At 40.2% G+C, this 21,786-nt stretch overlaps 2 protein-coding genes across 2 annotated transcripts in view; both read left to right on the top strand.

The window, feature by feature from the left end:
• Nucleotides 1-288: 288 nt before the first annotated feature.
• Nucleotides 289-14,916, top strand: slc1a3a (solute carrier family 1 member 3a). Its single transcript, XM_023414420.2, has 10 exons — nt 289-489; nt 1,006-1,345; nt 2,303-2,440; nt 8,636-8,840; nt 9,073-9,115; nt 9,801-10,069; nt 10,172-10,405; nt 10,737-10,931; nt 11,435-11,569; nt 12,940-14,916. The coding sequence occupies exons 2-10, from the start codon at nt 1,162-1,164 to the stop codon at nt 13,145-13,147; spliced, it is 1,611 nt and encodes a 536-aa protein (XP_023270188.1). The 5' UTR covers nt 289-489; nt 1,006-1,161; the 3' UTR covers nt 13,148-14,916.
• Nucleotides 14,917-16,176: 1,260 nt separating this feature from the next.
• nipbla (NIPBL cohesin loading factor a) overlaps nt 16,177-21,786 on the top strand; it is a 28,374-nt gene continuing 22,764 nt past the window's right edge. Inside the window, exons 1-6 of the mRNA XM_087176056.1 lie at nt 16,177-16,545; nt 18,082-18,153; nt 19,866-20,014; nt 20,305-20,470; nt 21,310-21,410; nt 21,517-21,628. Of these exons, the coding sequence (XP_087032182.1) occupies nt 19,951-20,014; nt 20,305-20,470; nt 21,310-21,410; nt 21,517-21,628 (443 nt within the window). The 5' untranslated portion in view covers nt 16,177-16,545; nt 18,082-18,153; nt 19,866-19,950. The remainder of the gene's footprint in view (nt 16,546-18,081; nt 18,154-19,865; nt 20,015-20,304; nt 20,471-21,309; nt 21,411-21,516; nt 21,629-21,786) is intronic.

Genomic DNA, 21,786 nt, shown 5'->3' on the forward strand with positions numbered 1-21,786 from the left:
TTATCAAGCGTGGAAAACCATTTGAAAGGAAGGCTGAGAGAGACAGAAGAAAACAAGAAGGTCCTTTCTCTTTTTCCTGCTTGGAAAGCTCATTATTCCTCAAGCTCCCCTCTGTCTGAAAAGCACCCCCACCCCCCGCCCCTCGCTCCTACCTTACTTCACTTTTTTAGTCTCCGCCTCACCTCCCCACAAGCCTACACTGTGTGAGTGACTAACACTAGTTTTTCTTCTACTATAGCACCGCCTCCATTCTCTCACTGGCTCTTTTATTCCCTCATCCCCGTCGCAGCTCCTTCCTTTCCTTTCTCCTCCCCTCTCCTCTTTTCCTACGCTTTCTCTTCATTGCTGGTTGCTTACACCAACCAGCTCACACCCAAAGAGCTCCTCTGTCCCTCTCACACCGATCGTGTTTTAAACCAGAGCTTTCCCCAGAAAAAAAAAAAAAGAGAGAGACATTACTCCAAAGGAAGTTATTGCTCAAGTCTGAAGGTACAGGAACAACTTCTTTCTTAGTATTTTACCATTTATTATGTCTACCCTTTGAGTGTTTCTACATGTGTCTGCATGTGTGTGAGTGTATCAGTATCAGTATAACCATTAGATACAAACTGTACACGTGTGTTGTAGTTACTCAAGTGTATGTTTGAGGAAATCTGCATTCACAGATGTGGGTGCAACACATGTGTTCTTCACACACTGAATGCAGCATGTCTTTGACAGAAAACCTATTCATTAAGTATTTTAGTTCTTGTAATGCATGTTTGGATGAATTTGCATGATTATTACTGTATATTTTCTACATATGAGGGAGGATATCTGCCTAAGAGTAAGACATTTATGATTTAATCCACTTTGTTTGTGCTGTGTATTTTTTACAGTGGTTATAGGTGATAGTTCAGTGTAGCAGAGTAATGACACAGCGGTTAGCAGAGGTGGTTGTCTACCTCTCAAAAATTGTTTTCAGTGCTCAGACGTCTAATAGCTCTCACTGTATGTCTCAATCAGGCAACTTGTAAGCCTCAAACCAAGGAGAGGTGTTACAGAGAGGAAGAAGGACACAACAGGTAACAAGTGATTTAGCAGGACCATTGAAGCGTCTCCATCGCAGTTTAGTGGAGTTCCTGCACATTTACTACAGATCTGAAGATTCCAGCGGCAGCTATGACTCAGAGCAACGGGGAGAACCCACAGAGGACCCGCGGTGGTCTCCACCAGATCCGGGCTGGGATCCAGTCCCGATCACTGCTGGCTAAGAAGAGAGTGGAGAACATCACAAAGGATGATGTGAAGGGATTCTTCATCAGAAATGCCTTTGTGATCTTAACCGTCGCAGCTGTCATTATTGGTAAGTAAGAAAATTATTATGGGGGGTTGTTTTTTACTGTAGACACTGTTTAGACACTGAACTCTGTTGGTAATTTAGCTGGTGGTTAAGTTAGTTTAGCTGACTTAAAACTGGATATAACAGGAAGAGACCATCTCTCACCACATTACCCCTCTTCTATTCAAACTTGTAAAGAAGAAGGCAACAGATTTTCTGCTTCACCCCAATAATCCATCAATCTGCTGTGACAAACACCCCTGTAGCAGGACGGAAGAGGGAAAAGAATAGAAAGAAACTCACCAGATGAGAGAATAGGGGGAACTCAGATGAACCTAGTGGGCTGGCCTTTATCCGACCCTGCATCCGACCTTTGCCCTGTTGCCATTAACCTCTGAGTCTTGCTCAGTAGGAAGTGAGCCAGGCTGACACAGAGCCAGCACATCTGCAGCCCTGCTAGAATTACACCGTGCCATGGCAAACTCATTTGATGGATTGTTAAATTCAGGATATCCTTCACTTCAGGCTTAAGGGTCAGCCACCTGGGCCTGTTGGTGGTTTAGTTCTGATCTGAAGTCCGAAGTCTCTAAACTGCTGATCTAAAGTCTGAAGTCTACACACTGCACCTATGAATTTCTTCTGTTTAAATGTTGACAAATGTGTTTTGTCAACATTTTGAGAAAAGAAAAAGTGTTTCCAGCAATGATCATGACTTAACTGTATTTTATTTGTGTAACTTTAAGTGAAAACTACACATTTTTTCACTTAGGAAGCTGCAAGGTCCAGAGTTATTTTAAAAACAAATTGGTATTACTGTAGTATTTATATTCACTCATAAACATGCTACGTTTGTTTTAATATGATTAGATTCAACAGCAGGGGTCAAATCTGGGGCTCTTTTGAGGTTCTAGTCATGACATAAAATTTTGAAACATTCTAATAAAGTTTTGACTTTTCTTCCACACCTGATCCTCACTGCAGGTATAATCCTGGGATTTGCTCTGCGGCCTTATAAAATGTCGTACCGTGAAGTGAAGTTCTTCTCTTTCCCTGGAGAGCTGCTGATGAGAATGCTTCAGATGCTGGTGCTGCCCCTGCTGGTTTCCAGTCTCATCACTGGTATGGACACTAACAATGTACAGCCATGTACTCTTTCATTTAGCTGAAGATTCTTCAAGTTACATATGTTATTTTTGTATCAACTTTTTGTTAAATGTGTGTAAATTGCAAGAATCTAATAGAGATTTATTTATTTACTACTTGTATCACCTAATTACAGTGACAATGTTGTACACACCTAAGGCGGTAAACGTACGGTAAATGAAGTGTTCAGTTGTCACTAGCTTTTTTTCTGAGTCAAAATGAACCTCAGATATCTAAAATTAGCACACTTACAGTTCAAGCCTGTGTGACATTGGTTTGTTCTAAATTTATATCAAATGCCTCAGTCATTGCACACACAGCTCGGCAATGTGTCTCCTGAAGTCACAAAAACTCACTTGCATTTTCTCTTGTGCGCCTGTGTGCTCAGCATGACTCCAGAGAGTTTTTACATATGGCAGCCACTGTAGACACAGCCCCCAACCAGACAAGAACCCACACTGCCCTTTAATCCCTCATATTGTATCTGTACCAGCCTGAAGTGAAGGTACAGCACAACATCAGTTTTCACGTGTGGAAAAAGTGGGACCTGATTCTGTTTGTACGAAATTTAAGTAACATGTTTTGCAGGTAGCTTGTATAAGGTTTATATCAGTGACAGGGCTGTTTGTTGTTTTGTGGCTCCACTGACCAACATGTACCTCATGAGTGGCAGAGGGAGCCAGTTGTTTGTTCAGCCGATGCTTTGTTGGTTTTGGGCCGAGTGGTGGACGCGGGTTAGGATGACCTCATGAGCGAGAGAAAAGGCAAAGCGAGAAAGAGAGAGATATGTTTTGAACTTACACTACTGGTCTCAATCAAATGCTTGGACCATGTTGTTTCAACATGACCAAAGCAGTTTTAACTCCATGTGTTTTAAACAAGCATTTCATAGTTTGAGGCCTGGATTACTTTATGGTACCCGTACATTTTGTACCCTCTGTAACATGCATGTATTTGGGCCTGTGCTTCAGAAAAACATAGACATATGACACTGAGGTTTTCCGTTCTAATCCAGGGATATAGCGAGTTCATTCGTCACTGGTGACACGGTTCATAAGCCCGGTTAGACACACAGGGATGTTTACTTCCAGATGCAAAGGCCTGTGGGTTTGTTACTGAGCAGGGCCTCTTCTTGTTATGGAAGTAAAGCTATAGATTTATAGAGTCATAAAACACTATCCAAAAACACTGGCCAGGAGCATTGACTGACAAATATAAGCGGCACATAGTGAGGCCAAAATGTCCAGTCGCTGAGCAATGATTGACAGGGCAAGAGCCCGGACTCCTGAGGGGATGATAGAGACTCATTGTACGATAATAACCTGCTTTGTGCTGCAGCGGGGCGTAACATCAGCATCCTCTGACATCATGTCACATGACCGCAGCTACATGTGGAAATCAACAAAGAGATTCTGTAGCCAAGCCGTCCAGCACACAGCTCCTCTCTCGTGTGTGTGTGTGTGTTTGTGTGTGTGTGTGCGCGCGCGCGCCCTTATCCAAGTCATCAGAAGCAATGTTGCCAGCTACGAAGTTATCATTATTATCATTATCATCTATCATCTAACTAGAAAAAGTCTCATGATATTCATCTATAAAGCTTAAAACATCTCACAATGAGACTTCTTGTTAAATAAATAATAATAATAAAGTATGTGCCAGTACAGTATCTGGATTTTGCTGATTTGGCAGATGAAACCAATCAATAACACTATGCAGGTCAATAGTAAAGCGTTATTATGTTATATACTAATAAGGCTTGACTCCTGCCAGTTTCACAGCTTGTGCTGGTGGTTAGACATGATCTGGTTACACCCTGCAAAAATGTACTGAATGCAACATCTCATCTCATACATGATATAAGATGATAGAATTATTGCAACACTGAAATTACAAATTATTGCAGAGTTCCCACTGAGCTGTTATCAGCAGTTTGTTGGAAATTTAGTGGAGTAGATTGAGGTCAGAAGTCAACAAAAAAAAAACACACACGCATACACGAACCTGCACATTGTCTGGACAATACACACATACACACACACACACACACACACACACACACACACACACACACACGCTGACACACACACACATGCTGACACGCTACAGCTCACTGTCTTAAAGGAATTTTGACTTCCAAAACAACAAACAGGAGAATCAGAAAATTATTAGATTATTAGGTTTATCTGGTTTTTTTTTACTCACATGGGTAACACAGTTAAAAGTTTTTGGGCCAATTTGTCACCTGACATCATTTTTGAACATATCCAACGCAGCTGTAGTCCTCTAGTTTATGAAAAGTTTGACATTTCTTATGTTTTTGAAAATTCCTTTTTTTTCTTTCACAGTTTTTCAGATTTCTGCTGAAACTATGACCTCAGTTGAAAAGTAATAAAAGTGACCTGAGGTTACTTTGGACTGAAGAGAACTCCTTCTCCTGATCTCAAGTGTTTTGACAGACTTGGGTGTATGTTCTTCTCTTCCTAGAAGAACCAGCCTAGATGTAACTGCACTAAGCTCTATTTTAGAGAAGTAATTGCTTACATGACTTTGAGAATAACATATTTTAGAGGGTATGAGAATCAGAGTTAAACTCCTATGACTTCTTTTCAGCAAACACTTGGCCACTGTGCAAACTGACTGTCACACTCCCAGGACTGAATTGTACCACTGTGTGAAATGGGTTGTCCCAGTTGAAAGGAATGAATCAGCTGAATCTGGAATCAAAAAAGTTTGTGCAGAGTCCAGAGGGGCCCTGGAAGGTAGGAAATGCAGGAAAGTCATGCAGACAGGCAGGAGAACTGAAGATCAAGTACTATGAGAAATGGTCTTGTGTGTTTCAACGGGAGAATGAGAAAGAGAAAGAGCAGTTAACTGCAGGGTTCTCCTTTATCTTTTTCAGAACCACATCCCTTTCATATGTACTCGCTCACTCACCCACTTCAAACATGTGTTTTCAGAAGAATCCACATTGTCTTCAGGCATTTCTTTATTAGAGTCCACCACAGAGTATTTATAGAAGCCAAGAAGGGGCTTGACAGGGAGAGGGGATGAGGGTAGAAAGAGGAGGAAAAGGAGGATGATTACAGTGGAGGTCATTGGAAGGGGAGGTTGAATGTAGGAAGGGGAGGGAGTTAAGGGGAAGACCAGGAACAAGGAGTAAAAAATGTAAAGGAGGATGAAGGCGGTGTTATAGTAAATAACTGGACATATTCCTGTGTGTATCCCTAAATGTCATGAATTCAAAATTTTACTGACAAGATGTAAAAGTGTGTAAGAACCTGGTAGTAAAATGTAAAGAACAAGTTCTCCTTCAGTAGAATGGCGCTAAATTACTGCACAAGTCACATTATTAATGGAGGTGGTCCAGGTGGCATGGGGTGCCGTGCACCATCAGGACAACAATATATATCACCAAATGAAGAAGGATATTTGCATTTGTTGAGCTGTTGTCAGGTGTCACTGTGATTGGCACTGCTGTTTCAGAGCTATGATGTAACTGGCTGAGAGACTTATATTACAGTCAGTTCCGCCCTTTTGCACTTTGCATTGCTGCACTTACATGAACCAAAACAACAGGTGTGAAAACCGTACAAACAAATGCAGATCACAGCATCTTGGACCCCAAAGTGAGATATTCAAATTGGTTGTCTGGTCCAACCGGCACTCCAAAATCCAATGATATGTAGTTTAATGTATACAACAAAGGAAATCAGTAAAATGAGCACATTTGAGAGGCTGTAACCAATGAAAATTAGTATCAAAATACATTAATTTTCTGTAAAATCGTTTAAAGTCCATAAACTGGCGTGTGGAGATATTTTCTGGCTGTAGGCCGTCAGGTAATGTCTTGCAGACACGTGGGTCAATCTTTGCCCAGCGTCAGCGGACATTAATTGCCCTCGGGACTGACCTCTTGCAGTTGCTACTATGTCCTGCGCTTCAACTCCCCCCTAAAGTAGGCCTACTTTTGTGTTTGATGAACATTCCCCATATGAGAGAGAAAGTCATTCTTCCTGCTCTCCTTTCTTTCATTCTTTTGAAAGGATGGAATTGGTGAGGCTGCGTCCGTTGTTGCCTGGACAACAGGCTTTGGATCATTGTGTGCGTGTGTACGGGGCTGACTAAGTCAACAAGTTTTCCCAGGGCTGTCAAAAAGGGAATAGGAGGAGAGCAGGAGAAGGGGGGGGGGTTGGGAGGAAAAGGGTGGCAATGAATGAAGATTGCAGCAATAAGATCAGCGTGCAAGAAAGAGAGTGCAGGGAGGCAAGCTGTGGGGGTGGGAGAGGAGGAAGAGCAGGGCAGGGGTAATAGAGGGCACCCTGAAACAAGAGGCAGTAGAGAGAGGAGGTGAAGAATTTGGGGGAGGAGAATGAGGGAGGGAAGGATGAGGAGGGTGAAGAGGATAAAGAAAAACAGGATAAAAGTCCTGGGCTTGTTGAGACAAGAGGAACAGAAAGAGGGGCAAAAGCTGGGCCAGTAGGTACACCCACACACACCCACACACACACACACACACACACACACACACACACACACACACACACACACACACACACACACCCACACACACACACACGTAGTGTCAAAGTGTCATACAGCTCCCATCACACAAAGCCTGCTTTGCCTTGTACAGCTCTGAATGAAGAAAACAGCCATAACAGGACCTGACACTGTGAAAATACAACGCCACTGTCATGCCTATTGAGGCAGTTTGTCTGTTTCCAAATCCAAAATGAATTTTTTTCCCTTTTACCACCATTACCCCTACAAAGTCTGTTTAATGCTATTATAGCTGTCGAGGACAGTTCCAGGCTCCCTCAAACTTCTTTCTGGTTCATAACAATCTTTTGTCTTTCTCCCTCAGTGGTTTATTAGTTCTTAACTGAGAACCAACTTTCAGTCAACTATTCAACTATTTCTCATGCAACATGAACTTGATTTGCAGCTTCTGAGGGGGACTGTTAAATTCAAACTCACCACATATTTTAGGATATGTATAATGTGATGGCATCTAGTCTTCCTTGCAGGAAGGCAAAGGTTACCAGTCATAGCAGGAATCAAAGAATTTATTTGTAATTTCATTGTGATCTGTTTTTTCTGAATTGTGCTTCATCACATTTTTTCTGTGTAAAACATCGCTCTGTTGTATTTTCTCAGCTACTTTGGCCTTGGCTTGATATACAATGCAGCACGTATAGTTTTCATATCAGACGACAGATACTGTGCATCTTTCTTGTGTCTTCTTCTCTGTGACAGAGATACTCATTTGAGGTCAGGCTGTTAATCTGTAACTGACATCTCTACTTGCTCTCTGTGTTCACAACAAACTAATGTCACACTTGTGAACACATGGTTCTGTTGTATGATCAAATAAAAAAAGACAGTTGATTTGAAGGATGGAAAAGCACAAAATCGCCACCAGGTTTCAAAGCATTTCTCTGCAGCTGTAATTTAGAATATATTATCTATATATGGCTGGACGGTATATGTAAACAGATTTTGTATCTGCCCCTGGGTGCTGTGCAGTAGGTGTTGCTTTTCCACCAGTAAATGTCAGAGTCAGATTATGTTTCTCGCCGCTTTTTGTTGTCACAGATAGTGAGGTAGATAATACCAAATGGGTGTATTCCACCTGTAATTGCAACACATTTTCCCAGGCTGACTGTACGCTCACCGGGACAACAGTTAGTGACATATTTATGCAAACTTTAAGGTCATGGGGCAACATGGCTGAAGAAGATTTTTTCCATATCAACAACACAAATAGATACACATTTTTTTTTGATTAACTTTGTCATTCCCTCACTCTCTAGATGTTATAAGGCAACATTTGAGTTTTTGATTATTTTCTTTCTAACGCATGTCAGTAAAAACGTGTGTAACTGTAAAGCAAATATATACAATTATTTATATGAAATGAATGACCTAAAGAAAGAATGAATGAATACATCCATAGGCTACCCAGTGACTGGTAATGTGGCCAATTTACATGTTTCCACATGGAGCTGCTTATGGCACTACCGTCTTATAGTACTGTTGCTGCACTTCTGCTCCCTCTGCAGGAACTGTTGAAAGGTTGCCTATGGTGATATGAGGAAGAATGCAAGTACAAATGGGTAAACATACTGATATACTGATATACATTGGTTTATATGATATGTTCTTTTCCAGGTATGGCTGCTCTGGACAGCCGTGCCTCTGGTAAAATGGGAATGAGGGCAGTGGTCTACTACACCACCACCACCGTCATTGCTGTGTTCATCGGTATCGTCGTGGTGCTCATTATTCACCCTGGAAAAGGCTCAAAGGATGAGTTCACCAAGCAGCAGCAGATAGAGCAGGTCAGCCCTGCTGATGCCTTCCTGGACCTTATCAGGTGCCCACACACACACATTTATGCACCTTGAATGATCAACAAACTCACACAAGCGCTCCAGTCCAATTTTGCCAAAAAAAGGCTGTAGAATGCAAATCAATATCAGACTATAGCTATAATTTACATTTTATACATTGCATGTTTGTCTTTGTTTTTTTGTGCAGTGCATTTGTAATTTGTAAGAAATGTATTAACCCTAACAAAAATGTAACTCTTTTGTTTGGTTTTCCAGAAACATGTTCCCTCCTAACCTTGTGGAAGCTTGCACCAAACAGGTGACTCTCTCCCTCCACATCCCCTCTCTTCCCTTTTCCTGTAGTTAGATAAAATGCTTTATTCCTTAACTGTCTCACTTCAGCATCTCACCATCAGTGCTTGAATGCTTGTTTAGCATCGCTCAAAGCTTCTCCAATACAGGCTTTCTATTTAATGTCTGTATATCTGTACTGCCATTGTCATTCCTGTGCACTTTCAGCTACTTACTAGAGATCTCTGTTCCACTTGAAATTAATTTCATATTTCTAAACATAAAAATTGCAAAAAGCGGGTTTACAGTCATCATTTCAGACAGAGATGGGACTTTTTTCATGGGAACCTAACGATCTGACCTTTCTGCCCATGCTTACACCTGACACATCTGTGTTGTTCACTGACGCCCTTGTCTCAGTGCCACTTCCTCATTCCAACACAATTTAGGCATATGGTGGTATTCTGGTGGGAGTGTGATATTTTGTGTGCGATATGGGAAAGCACAAACAATTAACTGCATTTATTGAGGTCTTTTTACTATAAAGAATACACATTTAACATGCTCATAGTTTCATATTCAACAGGCCAAATACATTTGCTAGAATGACCATGAATCTCAAATAGAATCCTTGAATAAAAGCATTTATAAAATGCTATTCTCCCAGTGATTAATCACTGTTTAACCCCTCCTCTTCCTTTTTGGAAATCCAGTTCAAGACACAGTATGCCAAGAGAGTTGTCCATGTGAAGATGACAGTGAATGACACAATATTCACACTAAATGGCAGCCAGGATATAGCCCGGGAGGAGATGATCCCAGTACCAGGGGCGGTTAATGGAATCAATGCTCTCGGCCTGGTGGTGTTCTCCATGTGCTTCGGTCTGATCATTGGGAGCATGAGGGAACAGGGACAGCCCCTCAAGGACTTCTTCGACTGTCTCAATGAAGCCATCATGAGGCTGGTTGCTATAATCATGTGGTAAGTGCGAGGAGGACTGGATGTGTGCGTGAATAGAGATAATGCTGAATGAATTATTGGATGAATTGCATAAAATTCACAATAACACCCATAAATCCCCAGGTACGCCCCTATCGGTATCTTGTTCTTGATTGCCGGTAAAATCGTGGAGATGGACGACATTTCAGCCATGGGTGGCCAGCTGGGAATGTACACAGTGACAGTCATTTGTGGGTTGCTAATCCACGCCATCTTCGTCCTGCCAACTCTCTACTTCGTCGTCACCCGGAAGAACCCTTTCGTTTTCATCGCGGGGCTGTTGCAGGCACTCATCACTGCCCTGGGAACATCCTCCAGGTATGTGATTGGGCCAAAAGTTATACAGTTCAACTCAGAATCAGACTGACAAGAAAGGTCAAGGTCAAGGAAGAATTTATTGAATTTATTTATTCTCTCATATACAATAGTCAGTGTACAGGGGAACAAAAATGATATTGGTATGTCAGATGGTCAGGCTTGATAAGCATGATTTATATTTGCTTTCTCTAATTGATTGGTCAGTATTAAAGCAAAAACAACAATTCAGCGGATCACTGTAGTTTCTGGATGACAGGGTGGAGTTTTCCTCATGTGTCTCACTCACACACTTTCTGTCCGTCATTCTCCTTCTCCCTTTCTCCTCTCACAGTTCTGCCACTTTGCCCATCACTTTTAAATGCCTTGAGGAAAACAACAAAGTGGACAAGCGTGTAACCCGTTTCGTGCTCCCTGTCGGCGCCACAATAAACATGGATGGCACAGCTCTATATGAAGCCCTGGCAGCCATCTTCATCGCTCAGGTCAATGATTATGACCTCAACTTCGGACAGATTCTCACCATCAGGTATGTGACGTGAAAAGCATTCACTCTACAAGTTTTGCTCTTTAACCATTCAATAATAATGCCAAACATTCAGCAGTGTGTATAATATCATTAAACATCTTCCCCAACAGGATTTGATTGAGTAAATGTTGCCTGTTCTGAGAGTTTTTGGATATTTCTATGACATTTGTCTTTCATTATGGCATGAAATACTACTTAACTCAATTGAAGTATCTCCAAGTCTCAAAACCACAAGTTCCAGCTTTATAAAAGACTTTTAACCACCAGTCTTGCTATTTGACTATTGGGATAGATGAGGGATAGTATTTCAGTCAAGGGAATAAATTTAAGTGACCCTCTTCAATGCTTTAACAAAGGATGATCGAGCGGTCAGATCTGTGTAACGTCCGCCTTTTTTTCAGTTGCACTGCAATGAGTGATTTTTTTCTTTTTTTTCTTTTTTTTCTTTACACAGCTGAAATACCTTCAAATTTCTATCTGTTTTTTGTACTTTTTCCCATCAGTATCACAGCCACAGCGGCCAGTATTGGAGCAGCCGGAATCCCGCAGGCAGGACTGGTTACCATGGTGATAGTGCTAACCTCTGTAGGCCTGCCCACTGATGACATCACACTCATCATTGCCGTTGATTGGTTTCTGTAAGTATTGGCTTAGGACATCTAAGAAAAACTTCACATTAAATGGGAAAGTTGAAAAAACGAGTTTTGAACCATCACACTTTGAACAAACTAATTGTTGTTAATAGACAGTAATGAAGATGGTTTAATTGTGAGTAAATCAAATACAGTGTGGTATGAATTCAATTAAGTCACACCGAAGGGAAATTGAAGGGGTTAATGGATCAAATTTGTGCACTCTACATTCTTGAGTGGATTAAGGGACAGCTTCCCCTGGACTCTCCCTTCACATTCCATGTCCCTCAATCCATCTGGTTTTTATTCAGTCTGCATCCAATCCCGATGCAAAGCCCTACTTCCTCCTATCTACTGGCTGAGTTTCATGTGGTTGGAGGAATGCCTGGAGCCATAAAAGACTGCCTCCAGTTTTCTAATGATAGTTTTTATGTGCAAACTTTTTCAAACACACCACATGGATTTAATCTGCAATATCTTCAAAGCAATTGTTTAATATTTCATAATCTTAACTTCTCTAGTTGTTTTGTCTTCTCTTAATTTGTTTTGTCTTCTATTTTCTCTTGTCTTGTTTGGTCTTCTTGACTCTTCTTCTGTTTTGTCCTCTCTTGTTTTGTCTTCTCTTGTCTTGTTTTGTCCTCTCTTCTCGCTTTGTCTTGTTTTGATTTCTCTTCACTTGTTTTGTCCCATCTTGTCATCTAATGTCCCATCTAATTTGTCCTGTCTTGTACTGTCTTGCCTTCTCTTATCTTGTTTTTCTCTTGTTTTGTCTTCTCTTGTCTTGTTTTGTCCTCTCTTCACTTGTTTTGTCCAATCCTATCCAATTTGTCCTGTCTTCTCCTGTCTTGCCTTCTCTTATCTTGTTTTGTCTTCTCTTGTTTTGTCCTCTCTTGTTTTGTTTTCTCTTGTCTTGTCTTCTTGTCTCTTCTCCTGTTTTGTCTTGTCTTGCTTGGTCTTCTCTTGTTTTGTCTTCTCCTATCATTTTATCTTTATTTTCTCTTGTCTTGTTTTGTCTCATCTTGTCATCAATGTCCTATCTTATTTCTCCTGTCCTATCCTGTCCTGTCTTGCCTTCTCTTCTGTACTTTTAACTTGTTTTATTTTGTTTTCTCTTGTCTTGTCTTCTTGTCTCTTCTCCTGTTTCATCTAATCTTGTTTGGTCTTCTCTTGTTTTGTCCTGTTTTACTCCTCTCTTTTTTTTGTCCCATCTTGTCTTCTCTCATCTTTTCTTACTTTTTCTGTCATTTTGTCTTGCCTTCTCTTGTTTTGTCTCTTGTTTCATTGTCTTGTTTTTTTCCTCTCTTCTCTTTTTTTTTATCTTATCGTGTATTATCTTTTCTTCTCTTAACACTCCCCTGTTCCCTGTCTTTCCTCAGGGACCGATTGCGCACCACCACCAATGTCCTTGGAGACTCTATTGGTGCAGGTATAGTGGAACACCTGTCTCGCCACGAGTTGCAGAACAAGGACCCCGAGGTGGGCAACTCAGTGGTGGAGGAGGCAGACAAGAAGCCGTACCAGCTCATCTGCCAGGAGAATGAGTATGAGAACGAGAGGCCTGCTGACAGCGAGACCAAGATGTAGGGGCGAGCTTTTTGTCCGAGGTTGCATACTCTTAGAAAAACCATTGAACTGCATTGAACCACACTCTCAACTAATCTCTTTTTAAATTGCAAACCTTCCTCTCACATATGTGCGAGGTCTGTTGTGGGCTTTTCTGACACACTGTAGACTTGAAATGGTTCACTGTTGCATTGTTTTTTCTAAGGGTTTGAACTGTGATGCTTCCTACGAGTACTATATGTATCAGCCATAGGGTGGCAGCTGTTTACTTTTAAACATGAACCACTCTAGAGCCTGGTGGTCCATGGCCTGCATGCCATATCCAACTTCTCTCAGAACTGTGATGACTAATCTCACCCACTAGAGGCCAGTATGGCTGTGAGTCTTAGCACCACAACAGATTACAACCCATACCTGCACAGACTTTGTCTGGCTTTATAGTTGTTTTTTATTTTTATTTTGTTTGAGTGGTGTGAAAAAAGCAAATGAAATGGCAATGGAAATCTTTCTGAAGACTGATGTGAAAAGTGTTGGATATCATGCACATACACTGGGATGACCAGGTCAGCATCTCTGGGGGAAAAGGGCTGTTTATTTACAAACTTCTGTACAGACAATAGTGGCTTTATTTTCTATAATTTGCTGTATAGAGCTCAGCAGGATGAATGATGTAACTTTACTTGAGGCACACATACTTTTGCCCCTTAAATGTCCAAACCAGTAAGTGTTTTTTTTGTAGGCAAACAAGGTTGTCAATGTCTTGGCAGCTATATCCAGCCTTATTTTTTGTAATACATGTTCCTTAAATCAATCACTACAATCATTAGGACTGACAAACCAAAATCACTAAGCAGTGCTTTACCTGTTAATTTCCTCACCTGAGAATTTGAACTTTCATCATATCAGAATTTTAAGCCATTACCATTTATTTCAACCAAAAAAAGCACCAAAAATATTATCTAAATTTCTGTATTAAATTATACCCACCCGTACACAAACAAATGCACAAACACTTATCTACAAATGCAGTGCAATTTCAATAGGAAGATAGTAACAATTGTATGATATGTTGATCAATTCTAACGATGACAGCGAGTGATTTCCTTACCTAGGCCCTCTAACATGGGAATGAAACAAAAAATTATTTGGTTGAAACATTCATGTCAGTATGAAATATTTGTTTTATATTAAACCTCAGTTTCCCGTAGATAGTAAACTCTAACACTTATTTCATTTGATTTAATATGGATGCATGTTGTAAAGTAATGGATTTCACGTCCAATTCCCATCTTTTATTTTAGCTAGCTTGAATTTGAAAGTGCTGTTTTGTATTTGCATAATTCAGTATATATAACAAATGTAACATTTATATAAAAGTTGCTTTGTATAGGAGGTTCTTCTGAATATATTGTATTTGTATAGAGAAATGTAGATAAAAGTGTACATTAATTGTAGATTTAAATTGTAAAAGGTTATTTGAGGGTTGCATATGTAAAGATGCTGTAACCATACTCTTATCAAACCTAATGACCAAACTAACTATCCCTGTAGTTCCTTTCACAAATGCAAAAATGGATGATTTAAAGGAAAATGTTTTCTTCTACACAATTGAGGAAATGGAATAGTTCCTTTGTTTACAGTTGCTTTTGTCTCTCTGGATATGACTGTTTCTCTCATAAATTCACATTGGAGTGCACATACACAGAACAAACGCAACACATACACAATGAACTGAATAATAGTTGTAGTTTTATCTTGCACGGATTTTTTGGAATAAAAAAGTGAAATTAGTGGTTGTGTGTTTAAGATTTTATCAGTGAATGCAAAGCTGAGCACTTAGGGTAGACGTGTGCTAATGAGTAGATGTCTTTAAATGTTTTAAGTACTTGTTCAATGAGTTTGCACGCAACTGTTTGCAGTCATTAGCGAGTAGCTGCCTGCTCTACACATTATACCTAAGAGCTGCCCAGAGGGATGTGATGTACAGATACTGAACAGCTTTGGGAGCATAGGTGGAGGCGGTATATCCAGTTCTCCTTTTTTCTCCATCAGCCTTGATTGTTTGTGCTGGAATTGATGCTTGAAACCAGGAGCTCTTATCTACAGTCCAGCTTCCTTCAGCTGTTGCCTCTCTAACAAACACAGACGTTTTGCTCAGAATACCCATTGTCAAATGCTGATGCTGACACCTTGAGGGCAAACAGGGATTTGATCACCTGTAACATTTAGATTTTCACTGCCTGAAAACAACACTGTAAATTTGGCAAATGCACCTAACTTTTGCAACATCCCATAATCCTGTACAGTTAGGATATCCCTTTGAAAAAAAAAGCCCCTCTAAATGAATCAATCAATACAAAAAACACACATGCATACACACAGTGCTGGAAAGTATAACTAAGTACATTTACTCAAGAATTGTCCTGAATTACAATTTAAAGTACTTCACTTTACTTATTTTATACTTTACTTATCTTATACTTATTCTAATGATACTTTATGTTGTACTCAACTAAATTTACATGACAGTTAGTTTGCAGATGAGTTTATGAACAATATATATGATGGGCCGTTAAAATACAATCCATTATTATAGCTTACACAGCAATACTAGTAGCTGGAGCGGTAGCTCCAACCTAACCTATCACAACATTAAAATGATACTTGTTATTTTAATAATAATAACAATCCAATAATACAGTAATTCTCTGAAAGGGGCCATTCTGCATAATGAGTACCGTTACCTTCCGTTAAATACATGTTGCTAATAACTTTTATCGTCAATTGCAAAACTAGCTAAACTTTTGAAACCCCACTATATGTGGCAATCCCACCAGAAATTCTAATGATGATTTGTTTATATGTGTGCATAATCTGTCTTTCTCTAAACCAGAATTTACAGTAGACTGTACAGTAACTGTGCTAGACAAGACAAACTTGTGTTGCAGCGCCCTCCAGCGGCTCAAACACGAAACGTTGCATGGCATTTTGTTTGGCGCCGATGGAGGGAGTCACTCCTGAGATCTTTGGTCAGTCAGACGGCAGAACTTCCGGTCGGCATTTTGTTCTACGAGAGGAGAGCCTCTTGATGATCGCAACAATCGTCATATTTCTCATTTACTGTCGAAATTGGCTGCACTCCTTGTTTATGTCGGCGCAGACCGACTGAAACTCCGAAGAACGAATGTTTCCCCATGAATGTACGTTGAAACATTCACCCTTGAGTGACGGAAGAAGAACGAATCAGTCCGACCCGGATTATTGTTGATAGCTAGCAAGCTAGCTCACCAGCTAGCTGGCAAGCCAGTCGAGTTCCTTCTGGAGGAGCTGCGAGAGAGAAGAAAGGGGGAGCTAGAGATACGGACACGGACTCAAACCAAGCTAAAACATTCCCCTCCCTTTGAACGCAACATCCGAAGGTAAATATAATCACATATCTCTATTCGTTAACCAAACTTTTAAAATTGCGATTATTATCTATCACATTAATAATTGCTCTGCTGCAAGACCACCTACGGCGTCGTTAATCGTTGACCGGGAGGTAACGGAAGCTAGCGAACTAGCCAGCCAAGCTAGCTAGGTGTGTTTTTGCTCTGCCGAGGCGCACGGCCTCAACTGGATGTCATTTGTCGAGCCCGAGGATTGGGCCGTTGCCACGGAATTAGAAACCGTGCCATTGCCTTTACATCTACTCACTGAAACCAGTCACCTTTTCCGAGCTCAAGGGAAATCGGCTAGCATTTATTTACCCCTGCTAGCGCTTCCTTGTATGATTTGAATTGCCTTCCCTTTATTTCAACGGGGAACAGCGTTAGAAGCTAACTAACAACAGTTCGAGCTAGTTAGCATAACTAGCTAGCTATTAAAACACGACTATTGTTGTTAGCGAATGTTAGGCAGCTAGCGTTAGTTATCTTAGCTGCTATCGTAAGTGGTAATACTAGCTTTGCGGTTAGCTCGGAAGACTCTTGAAGTCAACTTCTTGGCAGTGTAACGTTGGTGGTTTTGTTCGCAAGTAGCGGGCTGCAGATAGTAATTCAGTAAACTAAGATAAACAGTTAAATGGATGTTCATGGAAACTACACGTTAAGTAATTGTTGGGTAGTCATTATTTTGTGTTATTTGAATCCCACTGTTGTGTTTTGTTTTGCTGGAGCCTTTGGCAGGGCTAATGTTGGTTTTGGTTGCTACCCTGTTTTGAAATGTTTTGATGGAGCACAGGCTACGTCTCCTCAGCTATAGCTACTTTACTATCTGAGTTTCGTAGACATGTTGGGGATCGCAGATGTTTTTTCTTGATCACAACAGACACAGTTTGGTGGCTTTCTGCAATTACCAGTTTGCAGAATGCGCACGGTGGATGTTGGCTACTGGAGGATGCAGCCCCCCACTACTGCCGCCACCATCACAGTGCATCTGTTCCTTTGTGCTGCCTCCTGCCTGTCAGTCTCACAGCTGTCAGCCAAGCCTCTGCGTACCGAGAGAAACCACATAGACCGAGCTTGCTAACAGCACAGCTAGCTAAAGTAATGTTTACAATATCCATCTGTTGATCCCGCGTTACAGTTATGACGTGCAGAATCTGTTTCACGTATTTACCGTTTGACCTCAATGATCGGCTTGCACTCAGGTCTGGTTGCAACATTGTGGTAACAGATTTAAGTTGCATCAATGTTATGTAGAAGTTGCTGAAAAAGTAGCTGGATTTCCGTAGAAGTTATTAATAAAGATTTCACATAAGAGAAACAGTACCGCATACTGTAACGTTCATTGCAAATATGAAATGTGTGTGTGACAATTAATATTTTGATGCTCTATCTGGCATTGTTTTGCTGTTTTGGGTTAGTGTCTTAGTAAAACTCCTGCGCACACATCTTCTGAAAATTTTCCAAAGAGCAATAAAATACAGTTTTATGTCTCAAAGTCTGATGCAGAGCCATGTTCTCTTTCAACAGACTGAAGGAGTAGGACTTTTTATCTGAAATGTCAGTGAGTCCACCCGAGACTGCACAGAATTCTTCAAAAAGGTATTATCATAATGGTTTCAGTCATTTTTCATTTCACTGACTTGTCATTATTAATTACAACAATTGAGACAACTAAGAATGTTGATAACACGTTTAGATGAGGCAAGTGCGTGTAATAATATCTAATTTTGATGTCAACAACATGTAAACACTTTATTTTTAATTTTGTGTAATGGAGAATAATGTAGATAACAAGCGATCCCTGCACTGGCCTGCTTTTGGCCTGTTGTAGCAACCTGGTTTATCTATGAAGCGTGGGCTGCGTTTAGATATTCTGAAAATTGCAGCTGGCTTTTCCCTCTGTTTTTCTTCGACCTCTTGTACAGTCTTTCTCGAGAGGTCAAGGACATCTAACAAGCAAAGGGATTTAAGACAGATTAAGTGCAACACAGGGCCCTAATTTGTGCAGATTTATCATAATAAATTGTAAGTGAAGAGCCCTCTGGTTTGAAATTAATGAAGGGACTTATATGGTAGTAACACAAAGATTCACCTCACCTGACTTATCCATATTTATTCAGTTTCTGGCGACATTAAATATGTATAATTTGTAAAATCAATTCAGACAAGAATTGGAGAGAAAATAGATGAAAGACATGGTATAGTACCTACCACAGCGGTCAGAATTTGGAGTACATTATCACTGTGCATTATTCAAAACATTTCTATACTCGTGGCTGTGTGATACATGAGTATAAACATGCTTTTCTTTATCTCAAAACCCCTCTCTGTTAACCTAATGAACCAAACTAAAAAATGCAGTAATGTTAATATTGTGTTGTTGTGTGTACAATTTTTTCGCAGTACATTTTCTATTAAAAGAATGCTTTAGTGCTTTAGTTGGCATGATGTATGTGTATTGCACATTTGCCATTTGGGGAAATGAGAGACATGTGATAATAAATTTAAGTAACTCATAATAAGCATCATGTAGTATAATGAGGCTGAACTATGACTTACTCCTCAGGGTGTCGGAAAGAATCACAAGCATTTAAAGATTTTATTTATCAATACATTGGTCTCAGATAATTCATTGTTGATTTGTTGCTGCCGATGGTTTGTACCAGTATAATAACATAGCAAGATTGAGCAGCAGGATGGTCTAATAGTTAGTGACCTTGTTCTCTAACCGTAAGGCCTAGATTCAATCCTCTGTGCATTTGTTTCTGTCAAACATTTCATAAGACTGCAATCTTGCTAGTGGCATGATATTCCTGAACCTGTGTCCCTTTATCCCACTCAGAGAGCACTGATAACACCCTTTTTATGGAACAGTAGCATACATAAACAATAATAGTACTAATAGATAATAATATACTAGATATATGTCTGAAAAGGTTGGCACTCTACTTAAATGTAAAGTATAGACCATAGCAATTTATGTTGATTGACAAGGTCTAATAAGACATATTTATTTGTGGCTTACAGATGATGCAGCAGGCACATTTTCTCCTTTACAAAACATGAGTTCAGCATCAGAGCAGACATAGTGTTTATATACTGTAGCGAATATCTTGTCATCCACTATGCATTTGATGTTTCTGAATACTATTGGTTATTTTATAATTTTTACTATTCCTCCTGTCTTGTTTATCCCCTCTTTTCTCTGGCTCTTTTACTCCTTTTTACATCTCTGTAATCATCATGTTCTGCTGCTCGTCACTTATGCTTTTTCCATCTTTTCCCTCCTTACTAACCTCCCTCTCTCATAGGTGTCAGGAGATGTGAGGACGGGTGTCGTCCATCGACCCCCTGATCTACCTGTGTATCAACACACTCCCCACCCTCACCTTCAGCATGAATGGGGATATGCCTCATGTTCCCATCACCACTCTTGCTGGGATCGCTAGCTTAACAGATTGTAAGTAACAGAGCTGTCTTCCAAACACACTGTCATAGTTTTCCTTCTGTCTCCTCTTCCAGTGTAAATTGCCAAGTAGTCTGAACAATATTCTGTGTGAACAGATGTAAATTTGCAATTGTGATTGCATATCCTGACTCTTGCCTTGTCTACCTTCTCTCTACTTTTCTACGGCCACCTGTCTTATATTGTATTGCATTACTGGTTTCTCACCCGGTCTCTTTTTCTCATTTGTATTTATTTACCTACCCACCTCTGTTCTTTCCAACATTTCTTTCTTATCATCTCAGTGTTAAACCAGCTACCCCTCCCTTCCCCTCTCCCGGCCACCACCACTAAGAGCCTCCTATACAATGGGAGGATCGCAGAGGAAGTTACCTGCCTACTGGGCTGTCGGGATGAGAATTTGGCCTCCCAGCTAGCCCATGGCCTCAACCAGGTCTCCACAGAGCACATGTGAGTATATTAGTGGAAGTGTCTATTTGACAAAATTGTGTCCTGATTCCTCACAGAAAGACAGGCCCCACTTGACGATCTGAGGCAACACAATTCCCTGAAAACAGTTGGACTGTGTTACTGCTTGGGGTCACACATAACTTGGCTTTAAGATTGATGAGTAGAAACAGATGACAACAGAAGAGATGCCACTGTTTACTTGTGAAGATGGAGTGATGATGAGTAGTTTTTTACCAGTTAAAGTGCAAAAAGATGAATTTTTAATGAGATGACACATGAAAGACTTAACACTTATGGCATACATGCTAATGCTTTACCTGTGGGCAAATTTCCTAAATGCAAATACTACATACTGTATTAAAGAGTCAAGAACTCGCAAAATCATAGCTTATTAAAAAAAGTTTTTAGAATGCTATGTAACTTTAAAGGTATGTTTTTTTAGGACACAGTAGTGTCAATTTGAAGCTAAAATATACAGTGGGGTCCAAAGGTCTGAGACCAGTTTCCTATTCACTGGTGTCAGACTTTTTGACCGCACTGTATGTTATTATAGAGCAGTTTTGATGATTGATTTGCAACATTGCCCATAAAGGTCTTTAAGAACCAGATAGTAGAGAGGTAAGTTTGTACATTAGCAAAATCTCTACAGCTTGACAAAGGTCCATCTTATTGTAGAATACTATATTTTGTTAAATGTTCCAACCTAGGCATCATACCTATCAAATCAGTCATATGTATGTTTATTTACATACATGCAATGCAGTGTTTTGCATTAATGTACATTATAATATACTGTTTATTTCTACTTATTACTATTAATTGGCAAACCTAATTTTCAGAGAGCTGAAGGACAACCTGGGTAGCGATGAGCCAGAGGGAGATGCACCACTGTTGCTGCAGACCATGCTGGCCAGGAACCCTGGCATCTTCAGGGAGAAAAGTATGGAAACACATATCTGTTGCACATTACGATGTGAAAGCATACAATCATATAGACAAGCTTCAATTTGACATTTATTTACGAATCTGTTTTCATTTCTAAACAGATGTTATGCAGCAACCAATGGTACCACCCTTCAAGATCACACAGAATTCCATGCATAGCCCAGCCCAGTCTGCAAACTTCCAGCCAGCTGCAATTTCTCCCAGTCCATCCAGGTGGGTCAAACTACAAGATTGAGAAGACTGTAATACATCACAATATAAAACATAGTAACCATTTTATTTGATTATTTGTCTATTTTTTAATTAGTACATCCCAGTTATATCAGAACATGTGGTATTATTTTGTAGTTTCATACAAACAACTGAAAGAT

This window comes from Seriola lalandi, unplaced genomic scaffold (assembly GCF_002814215.2).
Source record: "Seriola lalandi dorsalis isolate HSWRI2012SDOR001 ecotype SW California unplaced genomic scaffold, Sedor1 jcf7180002054524, whole genome shotgun sequence".
NCBI lineage: Eukaryota > Metazoa > Chordata > Actinopteri > Carangiformes > Carangidae > Seriola > Seriola lalandi.

Excerpts from the sequence above, each read along its gene's own strand:
- slc1a3a (XM_023414420.2), top strand. The coding sequence starts at position 1,162 with ATGACTCAGAGCAACGGGGAGAACCCACAGAGGACCCGCGGTGGTCTC. Across the intron at positions 2,441-8,635 it reads GGTTTCCAGTCTCATCACTG|GTATGGCTGCTCTGGACAGC; the intron begins GTATGGACACTA and ends GTTCTTTTCCAG. Across the intron at positions 10,070-10,171 it reads CTGGTTGCTATAATCATGTG|GTACGCCCCTATCGGTATCT; the intron begins GTAAGTGCGAGG and ends ATAAATCCCCAG.